At 44.6% G+C, this 22,637-nt stretch overlaps 2 protein-coding genes across 2 annotated transcripts in view; one reads left to right on the forward strand and one right to left on the reverse strand.

Moving 5' to 3' along the window:
- Positions 1-7,919, forward strand: part of POLR3E (RNA polymerase III subunit E) — a 28,025-nt gene extending 20,106 nt beyond the window's left edge. The window contains exons 19-21 of the mRNA XM_054271001.1: positions 3,892-3,969; positions 4,785-4,910; positions 7,088-7,919. Of these exons, the coding sequence (XP_054126976.1) occupies positions 3,892-3,969; positions 4,785-4,910; positions 7,088-7,144 (261 nt within the window). The 3' untranslated portion in view covers positions 7,145-7,919. The remainder of the gene's footprint in view (positions 1-3,891; positions 3,970-4,784; positions 4,911-7,087) is intronic.
- A 733-nt stretch (positions 7,920-8,652) lies between these two features.
- Positions 8,653-22,501, reverse strand: CDR2 (cerebellar degeneration related protein 2). The gene is made up of 5 exons (XM_054270963.1): positions 22,423-22,501; positions 17,199-17,311; positions 12,531-12,679; positions 12,205-12,369; positions 8,653-11,097 (listed from the first exon to the last, which is right to left on the reverse strand). Exons 1-5 carry the CDS (start codon positions 22,499-22,501, stop codon positions 10,230-10,232), a joined length of 1,374 nt encoding a protein of 457 aa, XP_054126938.1. The 3' UTR covers positions 8,653-10,229.
- Positions 22,502-22,637: the final 136 nt, after the last annotated feature.

The following is a 22,637-nucleotide window of genomic DNA, read 5'->3' on the forward strand; positions in this document are numbered from 1 at the left end:
CAGAGGTGTCTGTGTCTTTGTCTGCATGGAAACAATGTGGGTGATTGCGTGAGACAGAGCAGGGCTGGCAGACTCTGCATTGCTGAGGAGAGCAAAGGGAGTCTGGCATCATGGGAAAGAGCCTAAAAGGAAATTAATTTTACAAGACATCTGGCACTGCTGATTGGGTTACAAGCAGAAGGAGCTTGGGAGCAGCTGCCTTTGGGGAGAGAGGAGAAGGAACATGTGAACTGCTCAAAGGAGCAGGAAGAAGGAGGGCTGGGAGAGCCTGGAGCATGGGAGCTGCTGGGGGCAGCAGGAACGTGTTCAGTCGTGTGCAAAGTACATGTTGTGGCACCTGGCAACAGGCAACAGCCTGGAAATGTCACAGGGAGAGCACCAACTGTGGGGCTTGCTGCTTCCTCTCCTGGCAGTCTCCAGGTCTGGGGTGGTGCCTGCCTGGAGCTGTCTCAGTGCTGGCCAGGCTCTCCCCTGCACCTGGTGTGATGTGTGCCTCTGCCATGCTGAGGGTGAACAACTGAGGCCATCCCTGCTCTGCTCCTTGGGGCTGGGGCTTGTTTGCTTTGGAAATTTGAGGATTTTAGAAATCCACACGAGAAGTGAAAGTGAGATCGTTTCTCTTTTCAAAAAGCAAAATAAAATCTGCTGAAGAGAGGTGGCCAGGAGCAACTTCTGTGTGGAAAACCCTGTCACAGGAGACCTGCAGAGGTGCAGAAGTGGTCCCTGGAATGTCTCTCGAGGAGACTCTTGCCAGTTTTAGTTCTGCTGACTCAGAATTTGCTGCAGCTCTTGTGTGTGAGCCTGAACTGCTGGCAGCAATGTAAATCACTGCCCTGATGCTCTGTGCACATGGCAGAGGTGCTGGGGCTGGGTTTCCTCTTTGCATGGGCTCAGACACTTTGGTGTTTCTTGATTGTTCCCCTGGACAATTTTGTCAGAACCCAACAAGGGCCTGAGCTCAAGGGAAGCCTGGAGGGTTGCTCAGTGTGGGATTTCATAGTTACTCATTAGTTTTCTGTAATTGGAAGTGCTTTGGTGATAAAAATCAATGATCTGAGGTAATGAAAATGATGTTCTTTGGTGGGTGAAGACACTCTTGGCTTGACTGCTTACGTATTATGGAAAATGTGTGGCTGAAAATGGCAATTGAGACCTTACCAGGGGAATGCAGGATCTGACCAACAGCACCCAGGGTGTGAGATAAACTCACACCAACAGGGTGTGAGGTAAACAGCATTTGTGGGGAGCCAGAGAGGCCACTCAGCTGCAGCTGAGGCCGTGGGGATGCCTGCAGGGTGCTGTGCTTGCTGTCCCTCATCAGGTGTGGGGGAAAAGCACAGGTCAGGAAAGAGCAAATCCTGAGCTGGTGCTGCCGTGGGAGATGGTGAGGAGAGGAGCCCTGGGCAGGCAGGACTGGGTGCCTGAGCCACTCTCCCTCCCCATGGAGGTGTCTGTGCAGGGCTCTGGCTCCTGGGCCCCCACACCCATTTCCTGCAGCCTGGGGGTGGCTGCTGCTGCCACAGCTCCCTTCCCATGGCCTCTGCAGTGGCAAGGTTCTGCCCAGGGATACTGAGGATATTTTTGAGGCCTCAGGAAATGATGTAACTGTGTGTAATGTGTGTGTCCTGCCTGGCTGGGCTGAGGGAGGGGAGTGCAGCCTGCACTCACAGAGAGCCCTGCAGGCTGTGCCAGTGCCAGGCTCCCTCAGAGGTGAGATCAGCAGTTTACCTTCAGGATTTCTCCAGATGATAAGGTTTTTTCTGGCACTCTCAGCCCCCTCCATCTGGTGTAGCTCTAACTGAGGCTGCCTGGCAGTGGCTCAGGGCTGAGTGAGAACTTCCAGAGCCCAGAGCTCCTCCCTGAGAGGTTCCACTTGAACGTGGCAGCCCTGGCACCTGGGGCAGCGTGGAGTTCATCTCCCAAGAGCCTGCACTTGCTCCAGGAGCTCAGAACAGGAAGGGACACAGGGCAAAGATTTTTAAAAGGATTTTAAGGTAGCAGAGAACTGTATCAAGGTGGGGCTGGGGATATAAAGGTGACATAAACCAGCAAAGGGACACCAGATGGCAAGGCAGTGAACTGTCTGTGCTGTGTCTCTCAGAGGAATCCCTGGTGGCATTTCCCACTCCCAGGCTGTGTGACAGGAGCAAGCAGGCAGGGAGTGTTGGCTTGCAGCAGTTTGCAGAGGGAGGCTGGTTGGGAGGAGGAGATTCTGTGTGTTTTTCTTCCCAAGTATTGTGTTTGTTTGGAGCCGTTTCCTCCCAGAATGGCTGGATAAACACAGCTGTGGCTGAGGCAGGAGGGGTTTGCACCCCAGGCTGTGCTGGCTCACTTGTGGAGCCCAGCAGGTTGTGCCTGGGTGCTCCCAGTGCCCTGCTGCCCTTTGCCACCCCTGCTGTGGTGTGTGGAAGGAAGCTGAGTATGTGATTTTATCTCTGCTGAAAACCTACAAGAGAGATTATTCCTCAAAAGCAAGTGTCCTTGTGGGAGGAGAATTATGTCAGGTGCTGTGAGCCTAGTCAGCCTGAATCCTGGCTCTAAACCAAGTGTAAAACCTTGTTATATCCCAGCCATTTGGACTAACCTGCAAGTCAAAGCTGCTAATCCCACTAGGCAGCTCCCACTGGACAAAACCCTTCCCCTTTGCAATAAGATCAGAGGCAGAGCATGAAAGGAATGCTGATCCTTTCACTCTGTGATGCACAAGTCTTCTGGCTGGTGAGGGAGGCTGGGAAGAAAGGTTTGGTTTGTAGCAGCAGCCAGGACTGAGGGATGCTGGAACAATTGGGACTGGCTTGTTAGCTTTTCACAGATGATTGATTTAGGTCATCTGGGTGGTTAGCAAGGAATAAATCGTTAGTGACAGGCAGAGACATGTCAGAGTGAAGGCATATTCCAGCAGTGCTCATTAGTCACTGCTCCACGGGGAAATGTTAAGGCAAATGGATGGTGTTTTATTTTTTTAGGGGGAGAGGCAGTTGTGCTCCTTCCTGTCTGCAGGGGTGTGAGGCTTCTGCCTCAGAAAAAATGAAAGTGTTTCTCTAGCTTGGCACATGGGGGGAAAACAAAACATGCAAAACCACTGTCACCTCTGGAGCCTGAAATGAGCCAATAGCTGGTTCAGTGTCCCTCAGTGCTCAGTCTTCTGAGTGCTGTAGTCTGCCCCAAACCAGAGATGGCAATACAGCAGCAGCTTGTCAGTAATGCTCATTTGGGGTTGGTGAAGCAGATAAGTGCAGGATGGAGTAAATCTGTAAAACCTGACACTGTAAAGGTAAAAACTGCCAGAAGGACCCTGCAGTGCACTTGGTGCTCTCAGCTGCTCTGGATGGTCTGGAAGCAAAAACTGCTGACAGGAAAAGTCTGCAGATATCTTGCCATGGGATACCATCAAGGTCCAAGCCCTGGGATTGTTCTGGTACATGGTGGTCAACTCTCCACCATGGGAAGAGTGGGAAGCTGTCCCCATGCACAGTTCATGGGATTCCAGTGTGTTCAGCTGTTCCCTTGAAAGCCCAGCTGTGGTTGGAGTGTGACAGATGTGGCACCAGTGCCCTGTGCAGGGTGTCCCACCCTGGGCAGAGCCATCAGTCAGACCTGGGCACGTTGAGAAGCCTCAGGGTGCCATTCCCTGGGTCACAGCTGTGACACAGACCGTGATTCTGCTCTGGCACTGGGGCTGTGAGAAGGTGCTGAGCAGGCACAGGGCAGCCAGAGCCAAGGCACCCCTTCCAGTGTGGGGTGGGACAGCAATTGGGTTTTTCAGCAGTTATTTTTCCATGGCAGCCAGGGTTTTGATTCAGTAATGGGTGTCCAGGGATACAGTATCTTGGAATCATTAAGCAGAACTCATTAAATAGCTGGTTATTTTTAACAGCCTCTTGTTCTCAGTTTCCTCCACAGACTGCTGCCTCACCAGATGAACTAAAGGTCTATGCACTTTGGGAAGCTGGTGACACTTATGATCAGGTAAAGAGAAAATAAATGACGTTCCCCCACTATATTTTTATTGAGTGTTTGGCATTGTTTGCATCCATGTTTCTGGAACTGGTACAGCAGATAGTTTTCCTCTTTCTGTATTGGTATTTTCAACACCAACCTGTTTCTAGCTGAAAGGAAGCTCATAACATGTTGGTAATCATGTCAGTATCTCAGTGGCTGTTTCTGAACCTGTGAGAAGAAAGGATTCTCCAGTGCAGGCCTCAGACCAGGATCCAGTGCAAGGTGTTTTTCCTTTTGATGATAATGCAACATTAACCAGAGATTACCAGGTGTATCTGTTGTATCTGTTTACATTTAAGAGTATGAACTGATTGCAGCATATGTGAGCATCTGCTGAGTTCCAACTCTGACAGAGTAATCAAGGTGAAAGGCAGGGGCCTGATGACCTGTGGGTGGGCAGTGCAATTCCCAGCTCCATGAACTGAGCACATTTCTATAGGACAGAGGCAAGAACTAGCCAGCCTTTGCCTGGAGTGATGTGCACTCCCATGCAAGCATTGGAGAGGAAGGCCTTGCAATGCCTTCCTCAGTGTGTTTTTGTACCTTTGGGGTGCCCCAGGTCACAGAACAGGAGCAGGAGTGGCCACGGGGTCTGCAGGGACCCCTTGGAGGATAAGGCACTGCTGGAGAGCAGGAACATATGGGATGGTTTCAGGATTATGAAGCAAGAATCCTCTGATGTAGTTCAGGGAATGTTTTTTACAGACTGAGGCACCTGCAGTTTTGATGGAAAAGCAGGAATAATTGTTCTCTGTGGACTCATTGTGCATTTTCTTTTAAAGCATCGCCAAGTTTTGCTTGAAATCTTTTCGAAGAACTACCGAGTGCGCAGGAATGTCATCCAGAGCCAGCTGAGCCAGGAGTGTGGGGAGGATCTCAACAAGCAGGAGGTGGATAGAGTGCTAAAGGTGAGCTTCTGTTCACTTTGGGTTTGAGCCAACTAATACATCAGTTTTAATGCTTGATTTAAGCAAAGGATTATATTTTACTTTGAACTGACAAATGATAAGGATGGTAGAACAATTGTTGGAATATGCACAAAGCCTGTTTCAGCTTGTTTTCTTAAAAATGCACTTGTCTCACTCTGTCTTCTTTCCCTTCAAGGAGCAGTGGCTCACACATTATTTTGTATTATTGCAACAAATCTCTCTGTCATCTCGAAGCAGCAGAGAATAGAGGGTAGTAAGTGTGATACTTGAGTTCTTTTTAAATAATGCAGAATTAAACATTAAGGAGGTGGGAGGGCTCTGCCCAGTGCTCTGAGTTACCAACTGACTGCTGCTGGTTAGTGCTGAAGAGCACGAGTGCCACAAGTTCAGAAGGAAGTGGATTTTATTCTCTAGCAGGATGTGCAGCTTTGCACAGAGCAAAACCCTGGCCAAAACCAGCAGCCAGAGTAGTAGTTAACACATCTCATTGTAAATGTTTATTTAAATCCTTTCATCTCCCTTTGAAGATGCACCATTTACTTGCTCAAGACATTTAAGGTATAAAGTACAGACCACACAGGCCATGACTTTAAAAGAGATGCAGGATGGCCAAGCAGAAAGTTGCCAACTAATGTAATACTTTAATCATTGTGGCTGGGCCTTTGCTCACTGTCACCCACTTCAATAAGACAAGTGCTTAAGTACTTTATTACATTGTGATCTGCAAACGAATAATAGCATCTTTGAAGAACTACAGATCTTTTGCTGTGATAATAAACAAACTGGTCTTGCTTGAAAGAACCTGATCATCTTAGCAGTGAAATAAGCTCAGACATTTCTGCCTGCTAGACAATATTTCCTTTGGCTCCCCGTGCTGGGGGATTTGTCAGTGACTGCATGAGCTCAAGTATCAGCCCTCCTGGAACATCTAGACAATGTACTGGCATTAGTTTTTCATGATGCTGTTGCTACAGATAACCTATTTCTAGAAAAAATACTTTCCCCTAAGTCATCAGGCACTGTTTCTGTGTAAGTCAGTGGGTGGCCAGCCTTGTGTTGTGGCAGGCTTTATTGCCCTGAATACATTTGTCACAGGACTAGAGGAAATTACCTTTGTTTCTGAAATAAAATTTAGAAGTATGATTTAATGAAATGGGAAGATTCTCTGGCTTCTTTAAGCCACAAGAGATTGGATTCCACTTGAAGTGAAATTGGTTTTGTTGACTCCTATTTCCCCATCTGCCTGTGCTCATTTTTATACACAGAGGAACAGACTGACAGGGTTTGTATTTTTGCATTTATAGATCAGTCTGCAAACCCCCTTTCTAACCTCTGGGTTTGTTTTTGTTACGGACGAGCCCCAAGACTTCAGAAACAAAGATACATTTAGGCTCCACAGCCTCAGTTCTGCGGTACTGCTTGAGCCTGTGTTGAATTACCCAAGAGGGAGGTTGGAGCAAAAGAAAAGGGAAGCTGTTAGCTCAGAACTCCAGGGACTTTGTGCTCACCTAATAGAAACAAGGAAATGAGCCCCAAGACAGCCCAATTCCTGTGGTGCTTTGCTGAGGCACACGTGTGGTCACAGCAGGGCTGAGGTTTGACACTTCATTATCATAGAAAGGGTTTCTTAAAAAGCTTCATATCCAGTGACTGCCCTCACTCTCCTGCTCTGTCCTGCTGCTCCTCTCAGCCTCTTTCCCTTCTTTCCCCTCCACTGCCCTGCTCCTCCAGCCCTCACACATCCTTCCCTCCCTCAGCTGCCTTCTGCACTAGCCCCAAGTTCTGCCCCAGGAGCCTCTGCTGTTCCTCACTGCCTGGGCATCATTGTCCCTCTGTGGCTCTGTCCTTTGGGATGGGGACATCCTGTGCCCTGGGGTCACACTCTCTCTGTGCCCTGGAGAAGGGCTTGTCACTGATCATGATTATTGTCCCAGAGCCAGCCAGTCATTCCCAAGGCTTTATGGACTTTAGAATCAGAGGCTTCAAGGTTGGAAGAGACCTTTGAGCCCATCCAGTGCAACCATCGATGCAGCAGCAGCACTGGGACCAGGAGCCATCACCCAGCCCCATGCACACACCCCTTACACCACACCTCCAGGGATGGTGCCTCCCACGGGCCGAGCAGCCTAACAGAGCGTTCCTTTCCCTCTCCGCAGGACTGCTGCGTGAGCTACGGAGGGATGTGGTATCTAAAGGGGACGGTGCAGTCCTGACAGCGGGGCAGAGGTGTCGGGTGACCTCGGGGACGCAGGAGGAGCCCCAGCGGGTGGCACAGGCGGAGCGATGCTGTGGCTCGGCAGCCAGGGCGGGATCTGAGCTGCCCTGGGGCGGTGGCAGCCCCTGCCAGCCCAGACTCAGAGTTTGCATGGCCTCGAGGCGCAGAGCCGCGAAGGCACCGTGGGACCCTGTCTGCAGCTTGATTAATCTGGGATTTCTAATGTATTGCAATTCTCCTTCTGTTTCGTTATGACAAAATAAAACCATATAGTGACACAGACATGATGGAAAATCATGGTCTAAAACTTTATTTTGTAAGTAATGCCAATAAATTAAATTTGTTTACAAACATCCCAGTTTTTGTTAAATCCCTGGATGCTCATACTTTAATGTGAGCATTGTCATAGCCCTTGCAGCCCTCTTCACAGAGAGCAGGTAGTTGTGTTCATGGGAATGTCAGGCCTGGGAGGGGGGAACAAAATCACTGTCTGTGAACTCTGTACTACTTAACCATTGTTCTCACCTGTTGTCTGTGAAATGAGTTATTTGGAGAAGCACCTACATCTGAGACATGGGGAACAGTTACTGGATTTCTTCTGCTGGTGTGGGGATGGTTTGAGGGACCTTGTGCATTACTGTATGTGACACAGCAAGGTAAGTAACTGAGGGCACCCTCTGGAAGGCATCCAGCTGTAGTTACCACACAGCAACCATGTAAAACCTCTATTTTGTGTAATTTTTAAATAAAATTTTATCTCAAAGGTCAATTCTACCCCGCCTTGTATTTGTCCAAGAAGAAATAGGAACTGCACCTCCTCGTTTTACATCCTGAAGGCTTGGGGAGAAAGGATGGAGGAAGAGAGCCAAGTGAGTGCAGTCCCTGAGCTCCCTGGTAAGGCTGGGTGGCTCATCCTGACCTGGCCTCACCTGCAGTGCCAGCAGGAGGATCTGCTGTGGGCACTGCCCAGCATGGTCATGGCTGCTCCTGCTCTCTGCTGTGGGCACAGCACAGAGAGGCTAAAGGGGATTCCATTGATTTCATCGACTTATGCTCAGAAAAGGCTGAGTTGAGTTGTTGACCAAAATAAGAAGATTAAAATAGTTAATCCAGATAAGATTGGCTAAGAATATTGTCCCCATACTTAGAGCAGTTCACAGGCACACTCAGGCACACTCTTGCACACTCACGCCCTTGCACACTCGCTCACACTGGAACTGCTGCTGCCCAGCAGGTGTGGTTTGCCCATCCCTGCAGTGGTGAGGAACCCTGGTAGTTCACCACTTTGTGTCTCTCTCAGGGTGCTGCTTTCCAGTCTCTGAACTGGAGTGAGCCAGGTGCAGGTGGCAGGGACTCAGTGACAGGACAGAAAGCTCACAGCACAACAGCTTTTCTGCTTTCCCCACCTTTGGCTTTTTTTTGAACAGCACTGACAAAAACCACAACAATGAGGAAAAACTACTTACTTTCATCTGGATTTCTGTCCTAGACAGGTCTGTTCTTTTCCATGTAGCATAACTCTTCTAAAATACAAATTTTGTGGGAACTCTATCTGAGCTCTGTAGGAAAGATGGCAGGACTAGATAACGCAGGTGCCAGATGAACCAAGTTCAGTTTCCTGATTGGCACAGATGGATATAATTACTACTTACACATGCAGCTTGACTGGATTATTTATTTTGCTTAGAAAAATATTCAGAAGATTCAATTCCCATTTTTAAATAATTTTCAGACTGCAATACATGTTTTAGAGAAACTCCCACAACATGAAGTGTTAATACTGCACCTGAAGGATGAGCAGAGCAGAGAACAGTGTAAGGCAGCAGAGCTGCAGCAGCAGCAGCTGGACTAAAGGTGAGAAACTGTCAACATTCTGGGTCAGGGGTTGGTACCTTGCAGCAAGTCAGCAGGAAGCTGCTTCCCAAAAACTGCTGGCCACATTAAGCTATGAGACCCTTTACAAGGAGAAGGATGTCACCTTTCATTGTGCCTTTCTTCCTTCCTCCTAATTTCTCTCTGTTCTGAAGAACAACCTTCTCCATGTTCATTGTTTTTCAGAAATTATTGTATCAATTACTATCAGGGAATGGAAAAGGAGAGGGAGAACAAGAGTATGGTCCCATTTTCAGCAGGATTTGTGCTGGCAGCCCCCAGGCAGCATGGAATAGATTAAGAGAGGCCAACACTGGAAGCAAGAGACAAAACAATGTCAGGTTTTACCTGGCCTGTCTCCTCAAGCACTTAGAGTTTGTGGTATGCAACATTAAAAGCTACTCCACTATGTCAATGCTACTTCTAAAGTTAAATAGCTAAATAACAACTCTCTAACTCACCAAATACACATAAAAATGAACTTTGCAGACATTCCACCAGAGAACCGTAGGTCCCAAGTAACACATAGAGTCAATTCACAGTATCTTGCCTTAAGACAAAGTGCCCTACAAAGGAAACCATATCTAAAAAGCCACACAAACTTTACATCAAATCCTTTCTTAGTAGAAAGACATTTATACTAATCTGGGGGAGAACTTAGTGATTGTGAAAACATGGTATTAGCTTAAAGCAAGCACAGCTTTCCACCACCCTGCCAAAGCAAGATCAGCTGGACTGCTCCCCTCCTGGAGCTGAGGAGCTGCTGCCCCTGGGACTGGTCGGGGCTTTGCTTTTGTTCATTTTCTCCATCAGTGTAGTCACAGGCCTAGACCATCCCTGTGAACCAAAGGAGAGCTTGAGTCTGGTTCTTGTGAGAGATTCAGAGTTCTCAGCTCTGTTATTTCTGAAGTGGACTAAGGAAACAAGTGCCAGTCACTGATCTCTGGCCAGAGATGAAGTGTAATATGAAGTAGTAGTGTAGCATAAAGCTATGATGTTTGTTTGCTTTACAACCACTGGTTTGTGTGACAGTGCTAAACATTAAATCTACTGCTACACAGGAACAGGGAATCTAGCTGATAACTAACTAGCTTGTTAACTACAGGGCTACCAGCCTATCCAAAACATTCATTTTGAGTGCTTAAGAAACACATCAGTTTAAGGGGTCTTCTGACATTCATATGAAGTGTTTTCTTGACTAATAGATAAGGTTACGGCTGAGAGGAGAGAGTCTTGTACTTTGCTCTGTGTTCATCTATTTCTTCTTTTGTTTTTCTGATACAGCTAAAAATCTCCTTGAATAGTGCTTTGTATTCAGGGGGAGCATTTGTGGAAGAGTCACTTAGCTCAGCAATTGTGAATTCTTGATTGCTAGCTGAAAGATCATACTGGGTGTTCCCCACGTTTAGGTCTTTGGAATACTGCTTCAGTGTTTGTACAGCCTTGTGTTTCAAAGAATCTTCATCCACTTGACACTTCTTCAAAAGCTCCTCATACTTCACTTTCAGAGCATTGTACTGAGCATCAACTTCATTGAGTACAGAGATCCCTCGCTGCTTCACAGCTTCAGCTCTCCTGATGCAGGTTTCCTCATGGCCCCTGAGGATGTCTGCCCCGGCGGCGCTGCTCAGGAGGCTCTCGCTGCAGCTCCGTTTTAGTGCCTTCTTCTCAAGCTCCGATACTGTCACCAGTCCATCATCTGCCAGGCTCTGACCAAGCTCCCTGTCCAGAGATTCCTTGAATGAAATGAAAAAGGATTCTGGCACCAATTTCTCTGCATTATGGAGGCTGTTTTCAGACTGAAGGATCTGTCGCATCTCAGCTACTTCTGCTTCCAGCTCCTCCGCCCGAGCCCGATACAAGTCTGTGTCAACCAGCCTCCGCTCCAGCTCACAGTTCTCTTTCACCATCAGACTGTACTCCTCTTCCATGGTCACCCTCTTCTCTTTCTCCACATTCAGCTGGGCTTGCAGAACTGTCACTGCCTTCTTCAACTTCTCATTCTCTTCTTCTAGAGGACTTAGCTGACTATCCATCGAAGTAATCTTTTCTGCAAAGACGTGATCGTAAACGAAATACCTGCAGAACAAAATAAGGATTATCAGAGATAGGAAGTACAGCTGACCACACCTAAAGCTTTCCTGTGGTGGGTAACTAATGACATATTTAAACTGTGTGCTAACACACTTCAGAGCACTAACAGGGGCCATTGCACTAACCAATCAGTCAATTTAGTAATCAGAACAGGGTTTGTAAGGACTTAAATGCCATTGAACCAAGCTCACAGCTTAGGCAGAGTGGCAGCTTGTTAACAGTTTCATGTTACAGACAAGCTGACTGAATAATGTAAGTTTAAATTACAATTTAAGTTTAAATACACATTGCCTCCCTTTACCACACAGTACTTCCTGACACTATTTTTTTCTACAGCACTCCACTCTTGTAACTTTTGTCATTATTGATATACAAACAAGCTTCATAATTGACAAAGCAATGCTGGAGGCTGGTATTTTCACAAGCCTCTGGCAGCTTGAAGGATTCAGTTATCTTTTGAATTGTCAAGAAATAACTTCTTTTCAGATTTATGATTTATTCTAGAGTACCTCCATTGTGTCTTACAAGAGCCTGTTCTGTCTGTGGAGATGCTTTCTTTACAAAATTGCCCTTTAGGCTTGCAGTTAGTTTGAGCTTTTACCAGGTGATTGTCCCGATGGCCCCATTAATGCAGTTCAGCTGGCTCAAATGGCTCTACATTTAAAAGGGCAGCCCAGCAGCCCAGCCACCATTTTCCCAGTTTGGGTGTCCTCTTCCCCAGCTTCAGCTCGAAAAAGCTAAGGAAATATCCATAGACATCCAAGGAAATTGTAAGTTACAGGAAATATTTTGCATTTAGTGAGTTTGTTTTTCAGATTATCTGTGTGTTTGCTTTTATCTGACTGAAAATACTGGGGGGCAAATTGTTGTAAGCTTTCTAGGATACTTGATGTGGTTGGCTCTGGGGACAAAGTGGAGCACCAACACTGGTGTGGTCTAGAAGCAGGCCAGAGGTAATGACAGTACCATACAGCAGAGATGCTTTGCTAGTTGTGAACATCAAGGAATTTTTTCTCCAGCTTGTGTCTTAGGTTTTAAAGTTTTGCTTAAAATAGTTTAGTGTTCTTTGCTCTGTAAGGTAAAAACTCTTACTGGCGGAGGTCGTAGAGCTCCTTCAAGCATGAGAAGCTGTGCATTGATCTGGGCTGCTCAGATCTCTCCTGGCTCACCCGGCCTCGTCCGGGCTTCTTCAGTTCTTCCACTTGTCGCTGCAGGTCATCTATGTGTGTTTGCAGACTTTCAATAGTCTCTGTCAAGCTAAAAGGTGAAAAGGTTTTAAATAAATCTAACCTTTCAATTTGCCAGTATTGTAGAACACCACTAGGCACAGACAGACACCCAGTAACTGCACAAATACACCCAGACTGCTCTTACTGATATTAACAGCTAGGGAAAGGGAATCTCTAAAATTCTGTTACCTTATTATCTTTTGTTGTGAAGCTCTACTCTCTGCAACCAGTTTCTGATTAGTGTCTTCCAGTTCTCTTGCTGTCACATCCAGCTGTTCATAGACTTTGGCATGCTGGTCGTTCATCTGCCGCAGGAGCTCCACTTGCTTTGTGAGGTACTGCAAGACAGTTCTGCTGTTACTGTTTGCTCTTGAAACACGAGCCACAGCTCCTGTGCTGCATTTCTGCTCACATTCAGAGAGAAACTCCTGAGTTTTCCAAATGTGAATTCCTGTGTTTGCTTTGGTAAGCTGAGGAGACACTATCAGTACCTAGGCTGCTTGCCTTTGTTATGGAGGCCACCCCAGGCTGATGGAGCAGCCCTACCCTGGAGGAGTGGGTTGGATGGGGCCAGCTGTGGATGGTGCCAGCTGTCTTTATCTGTGCCCAAGCCTTCTGCATGGGGCTGTGCTGCAGTCAGCATTGATAGAGCCTTCAGGCTCCAACACAGCCCTTACCTGTCCCCTGTGTGCTAAAGGTTGCAGTCTGCTCCAACAGAAATTTCTTATCTGTGTTGACCCAACAATTTTCTCAACATTAAAACAGAAATATTGGGTAGCACCATCCATAATTAAACATATTTTCAGCTGACCCAAGTTATTCCAGTCTGAAGCAGCATTAGGTTCAGCATGGCAGAATTTAGGTTGTGGTGACTCCTAAGACAGTATGTGGCTAGTATGTGTTAGGCAGTATAACTTATTGAATTCAAATCTTTAATTTCTCACAGGGAACTATTCCAGTTACTATAATTCCCAAACAAAGGTCTCATGGCCTTTTTAAAAAATAAAACCTCACATGAAGTATTCTCAATGTAATCCTCTTGGGTTTTACAATTAACTACACACACTGTTTAGTTTCCTGAATAACGTCAGAAAGCTTGGAATTCTTAGTCTAAGCAGTTCGCAATCACCTAAAGCTCTTTAAAAAAGTGTCTCATATTCTCCCACCCAGGACATGAGCATTTACATGAGATAGTTCTTTTCTGTTTGAGTCTAACCCCCTAAATGTGAAATATTTTGTTCTTATATAGAATTGGGATTTTACAATATATTCTGTATTACTACATGTTACCTTCTTAAAACTAAGCTTCGAGCAGGAACATCCAGCAAACTCCTAGGCAGAATTACTTCTCTTTACATAGGCCTGTTACATACTCAAAACTTCTAATATTCTACTTAACCTTTTACCTCATTAAAAGATTGTTGGGTTTACATTTTAGGCAATTTAAGAACAGATAATAAGTTAATCTAGGACTAGTAACTGCTCCATACAGACTTCCAGAAGATCAACATGATAGCTGTTGGCTAGATCCTTTGTGGCCTGTGCACACATGACAGAGGATTTACACAGAAATAGAAGGTAGATTAGCAGTAGAATCTCAATGTGACCCATTTCAGATTAACTTTCCCTATTGGTTACAGCTGAAGGAAGGAGCTGGAGATCCTCAGACTTTCTTCTGCAATACAGGAGTGGTTAAGCACAGGAGCCAAGGTTTGGTGCCTGAAGAGATGCTGGTACTTATTCCAATAGGCTTTTGCAGACCTTTGAGATGAATGGAAGGGGGGAGCACAACTTCCTCCTCCTTCCATCTCCAGCATCTTCAGGGCTGGTGTCCAGTTGGCCTGGTACAACCAGACCACCAAAGATGATGTCATAAATACTTTAGAAGTTCGTGTTTAATCTATGTCCCCTACAAAGGAGCACCTAACACGAAGCAGCACCTTTCATTCTAGCACATGGAAACTGGAGAGTGTCAGGATTTCCAAGGTCTGAGTGCTCAGAACAGATTCAGGCAGGAATAAAGTGCTTCCATGCAGCCTTTATTACATCTACAGTGATTAGTTAGTGGCATACGTGTCAGCACAAAGGTCAGACATAATGATCCAAAGCTGTAAAATGTTCAATGTGTTAGTATTTAATAGAGGAGATGTAATCTTAAGCACACCACAGCCTCTGACCCTTCTCCTCCAGTAAAGGCAATGCTGTATTTCAGAATGATTTCTCAGCCAGCTCTAGACTTGCTACCCATAAGATCCAAATTAATAGGAAAAGAGTCCCAAAGATTTACATGGATATACTGCACTGAAAAAGCTAGTTCAGAAATTCAGTGTTGTAGCTACAGGAACAGCTGAATGATCACAGGTAGGTTTCAGAGACAAGCACTTGAACACTGGGAAAAATCAAGCATGGAGACTGAATATGCCATTTGCACATGACTCCTGTGCAATGGGGTATCCTGTGATCCCACAAGGGGCAGAAATGCTGGTATGAAATAATAGACTGAACTGCTTTATACCTTGCATATTTTTATACATTACTGTATACATTGCAAACTTTATTCCCATTTGTTTCAGTGAATTCCTGTAACAATTCCTTGTGCCAGTAAGCCAATATATTCAGTTCCTCAGTTGGAGGGTCTCTCTGGATATTTGAACAAGGGGTTCATTTTCCCTTTCCTGACAGAAATCCAGGTGCAAGAGAAACTTCTATGTGCTGCTATTATACTTTAAAATGGCACTGGGGAAAGAGAAAAGACTGAGACAGGAGATAGGACTGGGAAGACAGCTTGTTACTACAGCAGATACAAATCTAGCCTTTGGCTCAACAAGCTGGGCAAAGAAAAGGTGCAGGCACTATTTATACATCAGAAGAATCACGAAAACTGTTCTCTCACTCTCCCTCTCCTCTTGGAGGGAGCTAATAGGACAATCCAACACACATCTACTCTCCTTGAGAGAGAGGAGGAAAGAGACTGAAGAGGTATCAGATAAAGCCTTCAAAAAGTAGCATTGCCAAAGTCTTGGTAGAGCAAGACATTGAGAGAAAAAAATTAATCTTGTGTTGTGTCTGAGTTTGTGTGACTGCAGTGTACTTGGCCCTGCAGACACTAGCTATAGATCACTGCTGCAAGGACACTGGTGACACTTCTGGAGCTGCAGCTCTCTCATGTCCTCTACAAACACTGAACCACCACAACAGCTAAACAAGTAAACTGGCTTAAACCAATAGGATACTGCATTTTTACCAGCACTGCACTGTTTCTGTAAATCAGTGTAGCCAAACAATAATGTATTTTCCACATTTCCAGACAGTGTTAAAATGCTGCCTATTAAGTAGCTACACTCCATCAGCCAGGTTAGTTGCCTGTCACAAAGTTCTGGTGTGTTATTTCAAAGGTATGTTGTAACTCTGCTAAACACTTTCTTAAATATGGCTGTTCATACAAGTACCTTGTGTACAGTATTTGCACAGCACCTTGGAAGTGTTTGTCTTCTCTACACATTAAGAACTGATCTTTTTATAAAAACTATTCATGGCAATGAGGTATTTCAGTCTCTGCAGAAGTAAATACATCTTCCAATGCTGTGGCAGTAATATAAACATCAGCCATTCCAACCAGTGTATCTCAGAATGAACAGGATAACAAAGATTACAGTTAGCACATAACAGAAGAAAGAGCCAATAAATGAGGTACAAAACAAAAGTAACCTCTAAAAACACACCCACAATCAAACCTGCACTCAAAAATTCCTCATCACTTACTAAAAATGCTGCATTTGTGTTGACTACTTTAAAGACACCTATAATTCTGTAATTATTAAGGTTAGGATTCTTTCAGTTACCTGCTGCCAGTACAATAGTGAGCATTTTCAGTCTGAAATTGCAGCTGTACAAAATGCACATCCCTAATTGCAGTATTGCAGCACAAAGGAACTCAGATTTTGTAAAAATCTCGTACATACCAGTCAAAGCCTGTTCCCTGTGATTCACACCAGAACCAAATGGAAATGCTGACTACATTTTCAATATGTTGTCAGTCAGCAAAGTTCTGAATATTTAATAATTTAATTATTAGAGACCATGCATTGCCCTCTAATAGCTGAAAAAAAAAAATCTCATTATGCTGACAAATGTTAGGTCTGCAAGAACACAGGCAGTATTAAAAAAAAGAGAAATTGCCAAAAATAGCCAGGTTTTTCCACTCTGTTACCTAAAGATGACTGGTTTTGAAAGGATGGTTATGTTTTTGGGTTTTTTCCCTGGAAAATATGGAGCAATATATCCACTATATCCTATATTTAGATACTACTTAAATGGGGGTTTTTTCTGGTTTTTTTTTTTTTTTTGTTATTGCAGGGTTTCTTTTACATTGAAATAGACTTTAGCTCCCTTTATCACAGATCAGTTTACTGGAAGTAAATATCTTCAGATTTTACTTAAATCTCACTTCTGCACTTACTGGCATTCAAATTTCAATGCTGCAATCATTAATTCTCATGTAATATTTTTAATTATTAATGTCTTTATCATCATATAACTTAATGTTATTTTACCTGGCAAGATCAGAAAAGTTTAGCAATAAAAATAACTGAAATATCTTCTCTGTACAAAACTAAAAAATACCAGGCATTTGTCATTAAAGCAAATCCAACGTTTAGTGGCACAAAGCTTCTGGTAATCACAGAAACAGTTCTAAGTATGAGCCACCTTTACCAATTCTCAAATTCTCAAAATAGCAGAAGTGGTGAAAGATTGTTCAGTATTTTCCATTAGATATCAAGAAAGTCAGAGCTTAACTTATACACTGTATGATGCAGGTCTAGATGCTTTCACACAAGGATCCTTTAGATATTTTACCTCTATCTCCTGCAGTTGCTCTTGATTTGTTGCATACATTTGCTGCAAGGATTCTTCTAGCTCAGTGTTACGGTCCAGTAGTGTCTTGCCAAGCTCAGCAGCAAGGTGAAGATCTAAACACAGAAATCATGTTTGCATGTGAGTGAGAGAAACAGTGATAATTCTGAAGCCTGCTATCAAACACTTGAGGTATTTTCTCATTGCTGTTACAACTGCTGTGAGTTCTCTCCAGTACCCAGCATGAAGTTAGATTTGCATTAGTGATGTTCTTCTCAGGTTTATGCTAAGTCAGCCCTGACACCCAGGGACACTTTTATGTCATGAGGGTTCCTCAGTTCCCCCATGGCCCTTCAGACACACCCAGCCACGCTCCCCTCCCATTCTGTGCCCAGGCTGCACCAGCTCTGCCCCAGGGCTCCTGGCCTTCCCCCTCTTCACAGCACTCGGAGCAATAAGCACAGCAGAGCCCATAACTGCTCATCAGCCCAGAGCCAGGCCAAAGCTGATGAACTCTTCATTGCCTTGGCTGTTCCTCCCCATTACCCCTCTACCAGAGCTCAGGTCACTCAGGATCACAGTGCTAAATGAAGGTTTCAGATGCTTTTCATGGTGAAACAATAATATCAAATGACATAAAATTGATGGACACTTGCAGCTATTCTGCTTTTCAAGCTCATAAACTCAGGTGACAAGAACTGTTTCATGTGCTTCAAAACATCACTTTAAATGTCATTTGTTCTCAGGCATTTAATCTCAATTTCACTTCAGTCATCTTCAATCACCTCCAGGGTGCAGTGACTGTAGCTGTTGCAAATTAAGAAATAAGTCATCTGAACACTCAGCTCTGTTCTAGAGGGAAGTTTGATATTTGCTCAACAGCATCAAAATGCTAGATAGTCTGTATTATTATGTTGAAAGACACGTGTAATTTAAAAGCTAACATAATGTGACAAAGTAATAAATCTTGGTATTAATGCTAAAACTGCAGTTACTCTGTGGAGGGTACTACATGTCAAGGATCCAAGAGATTTCTAGAAATATTTTATTTTCCACCTCCTTCCCATCACATGACCCATGAGCTGCAAGCATGCAATACCACCTAGTTAGTTCTCACACAGACCTTGTATCATTAATCAGAAAGAGAAGAAAAGTCCAGAAAAACTTTGAGTCATATCAAGAAGCTTTAAATGAATAAACAGGAGACATGTATTGCATCATCAGTAGTTACAGCCAGAGAAGCAAACACATTAATTCCATTTTCATTTGATTGCAATGCCCTTTTTTAACATTTATGCTACCTCTTTCCTGCTCCCTCTGTTATCTTATCAGCTGGGAACTGTAACACATCCAATACTGCTCCAAGATTGTTTTGTGCTAACCTTCACTTGGCAGCCTGTCCAAAATGATTTCTCCATCTCCACACATTTGCCAAAGCCCAAATCCAGACTTACAAGGACAAGTCAGTCCAAACATTTGTCTATGAAGTTGTAGAAGTCCAATTCTGGCAAAACAACAGCTGTGCTATTCTTTACACATTCTTTACAGCACAATGCATTGTTTCCTACCTTAAGGTCAGATTCTGAGCTTAAATGCCATAAAATTATTTAAAAGAAATCTCACTGCATGGGAGTTCTTCAGTTTTAAAAGATGCACAATTAGAAGGCACAAGGCATATTAGTCTGTACTTAGGAGTTTATCCTCACATCACTTTTTCACTGTAGCATTACTCATTACAAAGCAGGATTTAAAGTATTTGGATAAGGAAACCTTAAGGCATCCTGCTTAAATTTTTCCCATTTGGTAAACAGATTGCACATTGTTTACCATGGCCAGAATAACTCCCAGTCAAACACCAAGCTGTTTGTTCTATCTCATTACAGAATACTGTAGTCTTCAAATTCAATGAATTCATTATCCTATAGAAAATGGAGTCCTGCTTCACAAGTTCTTGTACTGCACAGATCTTCACTAGGAGCCACCATCTTTAAAACAATACTAGCATCATTCAAAACAAAGGCTAAATAGTCTATTCTTTTATTTTAATAGAGTAGAAAAAGAGCTTTAGAGAGGATTTAGGATTATGTTAAAGGCATAATGCATAATGGAATTACTATCATCTCCCTTCCCAAAGTGAAAGTTTGTTTTCATGTTTAAGTACATTTAGCAGTTTATCGCTTCATTCTTAAATGCCCCCTCACCTACTAACCAAAGAGCACACAGTGCTTGGAGTACAAGGTGAATAATGGAATTCATGTCATACCTCACACTCACTCTGTTTGTTAGACTGGCAGAGGCACAAATGGGTTACTATGGCAGAAACACTTTTATAATTAAGGTAATTTGTTTCTGAGGGGGAAAATACAGTGGGAGCACTCAGGAACATACAATAAAACCTTAACTCTAGAGGAAGCAAGTACTGAAATAATTTCATCTCTTCTAAAATTCAGAATTTTTTTGCATCCGTTTTTCTACATTGTCAAGTACCTGGAAGCCCTGTAAAGAGCAAATTTTACAAGAGAAATGTGTCATGTATGTTTTCCAGCTACAAAATGGGAAGTATTAATTTACATTCCTCTGGAGAGAGTTATGGTAGAACACTAGAAGCAAAACTGCATTTTCTGTTGTAAATTTATGTAAAGCAAAGCTCAATTCTGACAGACATGCCTTTCTCCTTTTCACCATAAAGATGGAAGCAGAGAGGTTTTTAATAATGCAAAATGTGTATGTGCAGATCTAAAGATCTTGGTTTTAGTAGATCTGATTAGCTGTACTGGTGTTTACCAGCTCCATCAGAAATCTCCAGAACAAGACTTCAAGGATGTCTTCTGTGATACTGAACAGCCCTCACTCACCAGTGCTTCACAATCTCTTCTGACTGCATTACCATCATTGAAAAAAAAGATAAAAACAGTACCAAAAGCCTTCTCTTCTACTTTTTCATAACCCACCTAACAGAATTATGCAGAGGATTTTCAATCTAAAATTAGCCTATTCTTTTAAACAGCAACAGGCACTAATTGTGAAAGAGGTAAAAGTAAGGCTAGTGTAAGTTTACTTAATTGTAAAATGATTTTTTTTCTACTTAGTTTCCTATTTCTGCTCTGTATTTGGAATACCCCGTTCTGTAAAAGTGAGTGACAGCAAGATGAAAAAGAGCAGTCCATACACAAAAATTCTTCTTTAAAGGTCAGCATACTTCAGCAAAACATTGCAGAAGGATGTCTGTTCCCAACCTTACAGGGATTCCATGAGCACTTTATGCATGAGCAATATGCCAGAAAAGCCCATCTCCATTGTCAAGGCAAAAATCTTTGGTATACAGGAAGACTATCAAGGTTTTCCAAAACCCCCGACCCTAATTTAAAGTCTCAAAGACCGACTGACAAGGACTTCAAGCTTGTTACATGGTGCTTTCTAATGTTTTACAACCTAGGTTCTCATATCCATACTGATCAGTTTTTAAACATGCACTGATTGTTTGGGTTGTGAGGAGTTTCACGAGTCCTTGATAAGCACTTACTACCCTGTTTACACACACACCCGTGTGTCTTAGCCTGGGCAGCAGCAGGAGGATCCTTCGGAGTCCAGAAATAAAGTACAGCACAACATTTAGAAAACATTCCTGTAAAGAATTTCTTCTTTACTTTTCAACTTGCCTATCACTTTCTTTCCCTCCTTTTCCTTTTGGCAAGGCTATTGGTTGCTTCCATTTAGGAAAAAGAGAGAATCCCCAGAAAGATTGTGTCCACATGTTGGGGGGACATTAACCTAACCCCCAAAATGCACTAATCCTCTAGAATGGTATACTGTTTCTTAAAAGATGACAGCAGAGTCAACTGGTGATTATTTCACTCATTTTAATTAAAAGATGAAAGTAGAGAAACATCAAGAAGTCAGTTGTTATACATTGTGAAGTCTCTTTGTAGGTTCTTCAACTCCATAAACACTGACATAACAAAAACATTACTGAATCATGTCTTCAAACTTTTCACTCTTCCCTGTGACAGCATACTGCAGTTTCAGGATCTTACTTCAACTGATTTGTTTGTATCCTAGAGCCAGGAAAACATCAATTTTGGGTGAAGAGTACCTAAATACAGCTTTCAGTCAGCTATTTTTTATAGCATACAATTAGAGACCTGGCCCGTCCCAAAAAGAGTTTCTGTGGTCAGATACCTGATCTCAGTGGGAATAGTGCTTAGCTTTCTCTATGCTTTACAGTACAGCAGCACCCACCAATCCAAAGAATTAATGTATTTCAACATAAAAGCAAAACGTGTAAGACTGGAGCAGGTTTGCAGGAAGCCACAGCTTTGAACTCGCCGTTCAAAACAAAGTCGGGATTAAGAACAAAAAGTAGAACTAAGTAACTTAAGAAAATACCAGTCATAAATGCCACTAAGCTCTTAAGGAAATGGCACATTCTTTCCGTATCATGCCTGTTAAAAGATTTCACTGCAATTATACTTGTATTCCTACGGCTCCTTTCTCATTTGTGAAATGAACAGCATTTACCTCTTGCATGTAGTATTTTATGACTTACTGACGGAATTACATACAGAAGCTATACATGTATATATCTGAGGCGTAGCGCAGTTATTTGATATTTTAAAAAGAAAACATAAAGAGTTTCTACTAAGGAACCTGCAACTAATCGAGCATTGCTACGACTACAACTTCATCGACTGGGAGCCCTTACAAAGAGCTCAACAGGGCGCAATAGCGCATCCGATCCTGTGCTTCCAGCACCAGCCCCGAACAGGGCAGCTCCACATTCCGTGCAAGGTGCAACTTTCCGGAGAGCCGCTTCCCTCCCTCCGGCCGGAGAGGGACCCGGCACCAGCAGCTCGGCTGCCGCACCTCCTTCCCTCAGACAAAGACGGCCGCAGTCCTCACCGGTGACAGCGATTCGGCGCCGGCGGGAAGCGCGGCCGTGCGGGGATCTCGGGCTCCGACGCTCCTCGCCCGCACGACCGACGCGCCCGCCGCCGCCCCGCCACCCCCGGCCCCCGAGCGCCCTTCCCGCCGCCCCGCCCGGCGCCCCGCACCGCCGCGGCCCCTTCCCTCGCACGCCGCCCTCCTCGCCCAGCCCCTGCCCTCACACACCCCGGCGGTCCCCGCAGCCCCCTGCCTCACCCGCCCCGCTCAACGCGGCCCCTTCCCTCACGCCCCCGGCTCGCTCCACACCCTCCCTCACACGCCCCCCGCCGCCGCCCCGGCTCACCTTGCTGCAGGTCCTGCTGGTCGTACCAGGGCTCATCCTCGCGGATTTCGAACTCCTCCACCAGGCTGTCGGCCAGCATCGCGCCCCTTCTCCTCACTGGCGGCTGAGCCGGCGGCGCCCACCCCACGATGCCCCTTGCGCCGAACGGGGCAGAGCGAGCCGGCAGCCGCTCCCCGCCTCAGCAGGCGCCTCCGGCCATTGCCGAGCGGTTCCGG

This window comes from Melozone crissalis, unplaced genomic scaffold (genome assembly GCF_028551555.1).
Source record: "Melozone crissalis strain CALT ecotype California unplaced genomic scaffold, PUWL_Pcris_2 ptg000012l_1, whole genome shotgun sequence".
NCBI classification, from domain to species: domain Eukaryota; kingdom Metazoa; phylum Chordata; class Aves; order Passeriformes; family Passerellidae; genus Melozone; species Melozone crissalis.

What these genes read in the sequence shown, in the direction of transcription:
- CDR2 (XM_054270963.1), bottom strand. Translation starts at nt 22,501, where the DNA reads ATGCTGGCCGACAGCCTGGTGGAGGAGTTCGAAATCCGCGAGGATGAG. An exon ending in AGCAACTGCAGGAGATAGAG is followed by an intron (nt 12,680 to 17,198) that starts GTAAAATATCTA and finishes ACTGTCTTGCAG; the next exon opens with TACCTCACAAAGCAAGTGGA. An exon ending in GAGCTCTACGACCTCCGCCA is followed by an intron (nt 11,098 to 12,204) that starts GTAAGAGTTTTT and finishes TTTGTTCTGCAG; the next exon opens with GTATTTCGTTTACGATCACG.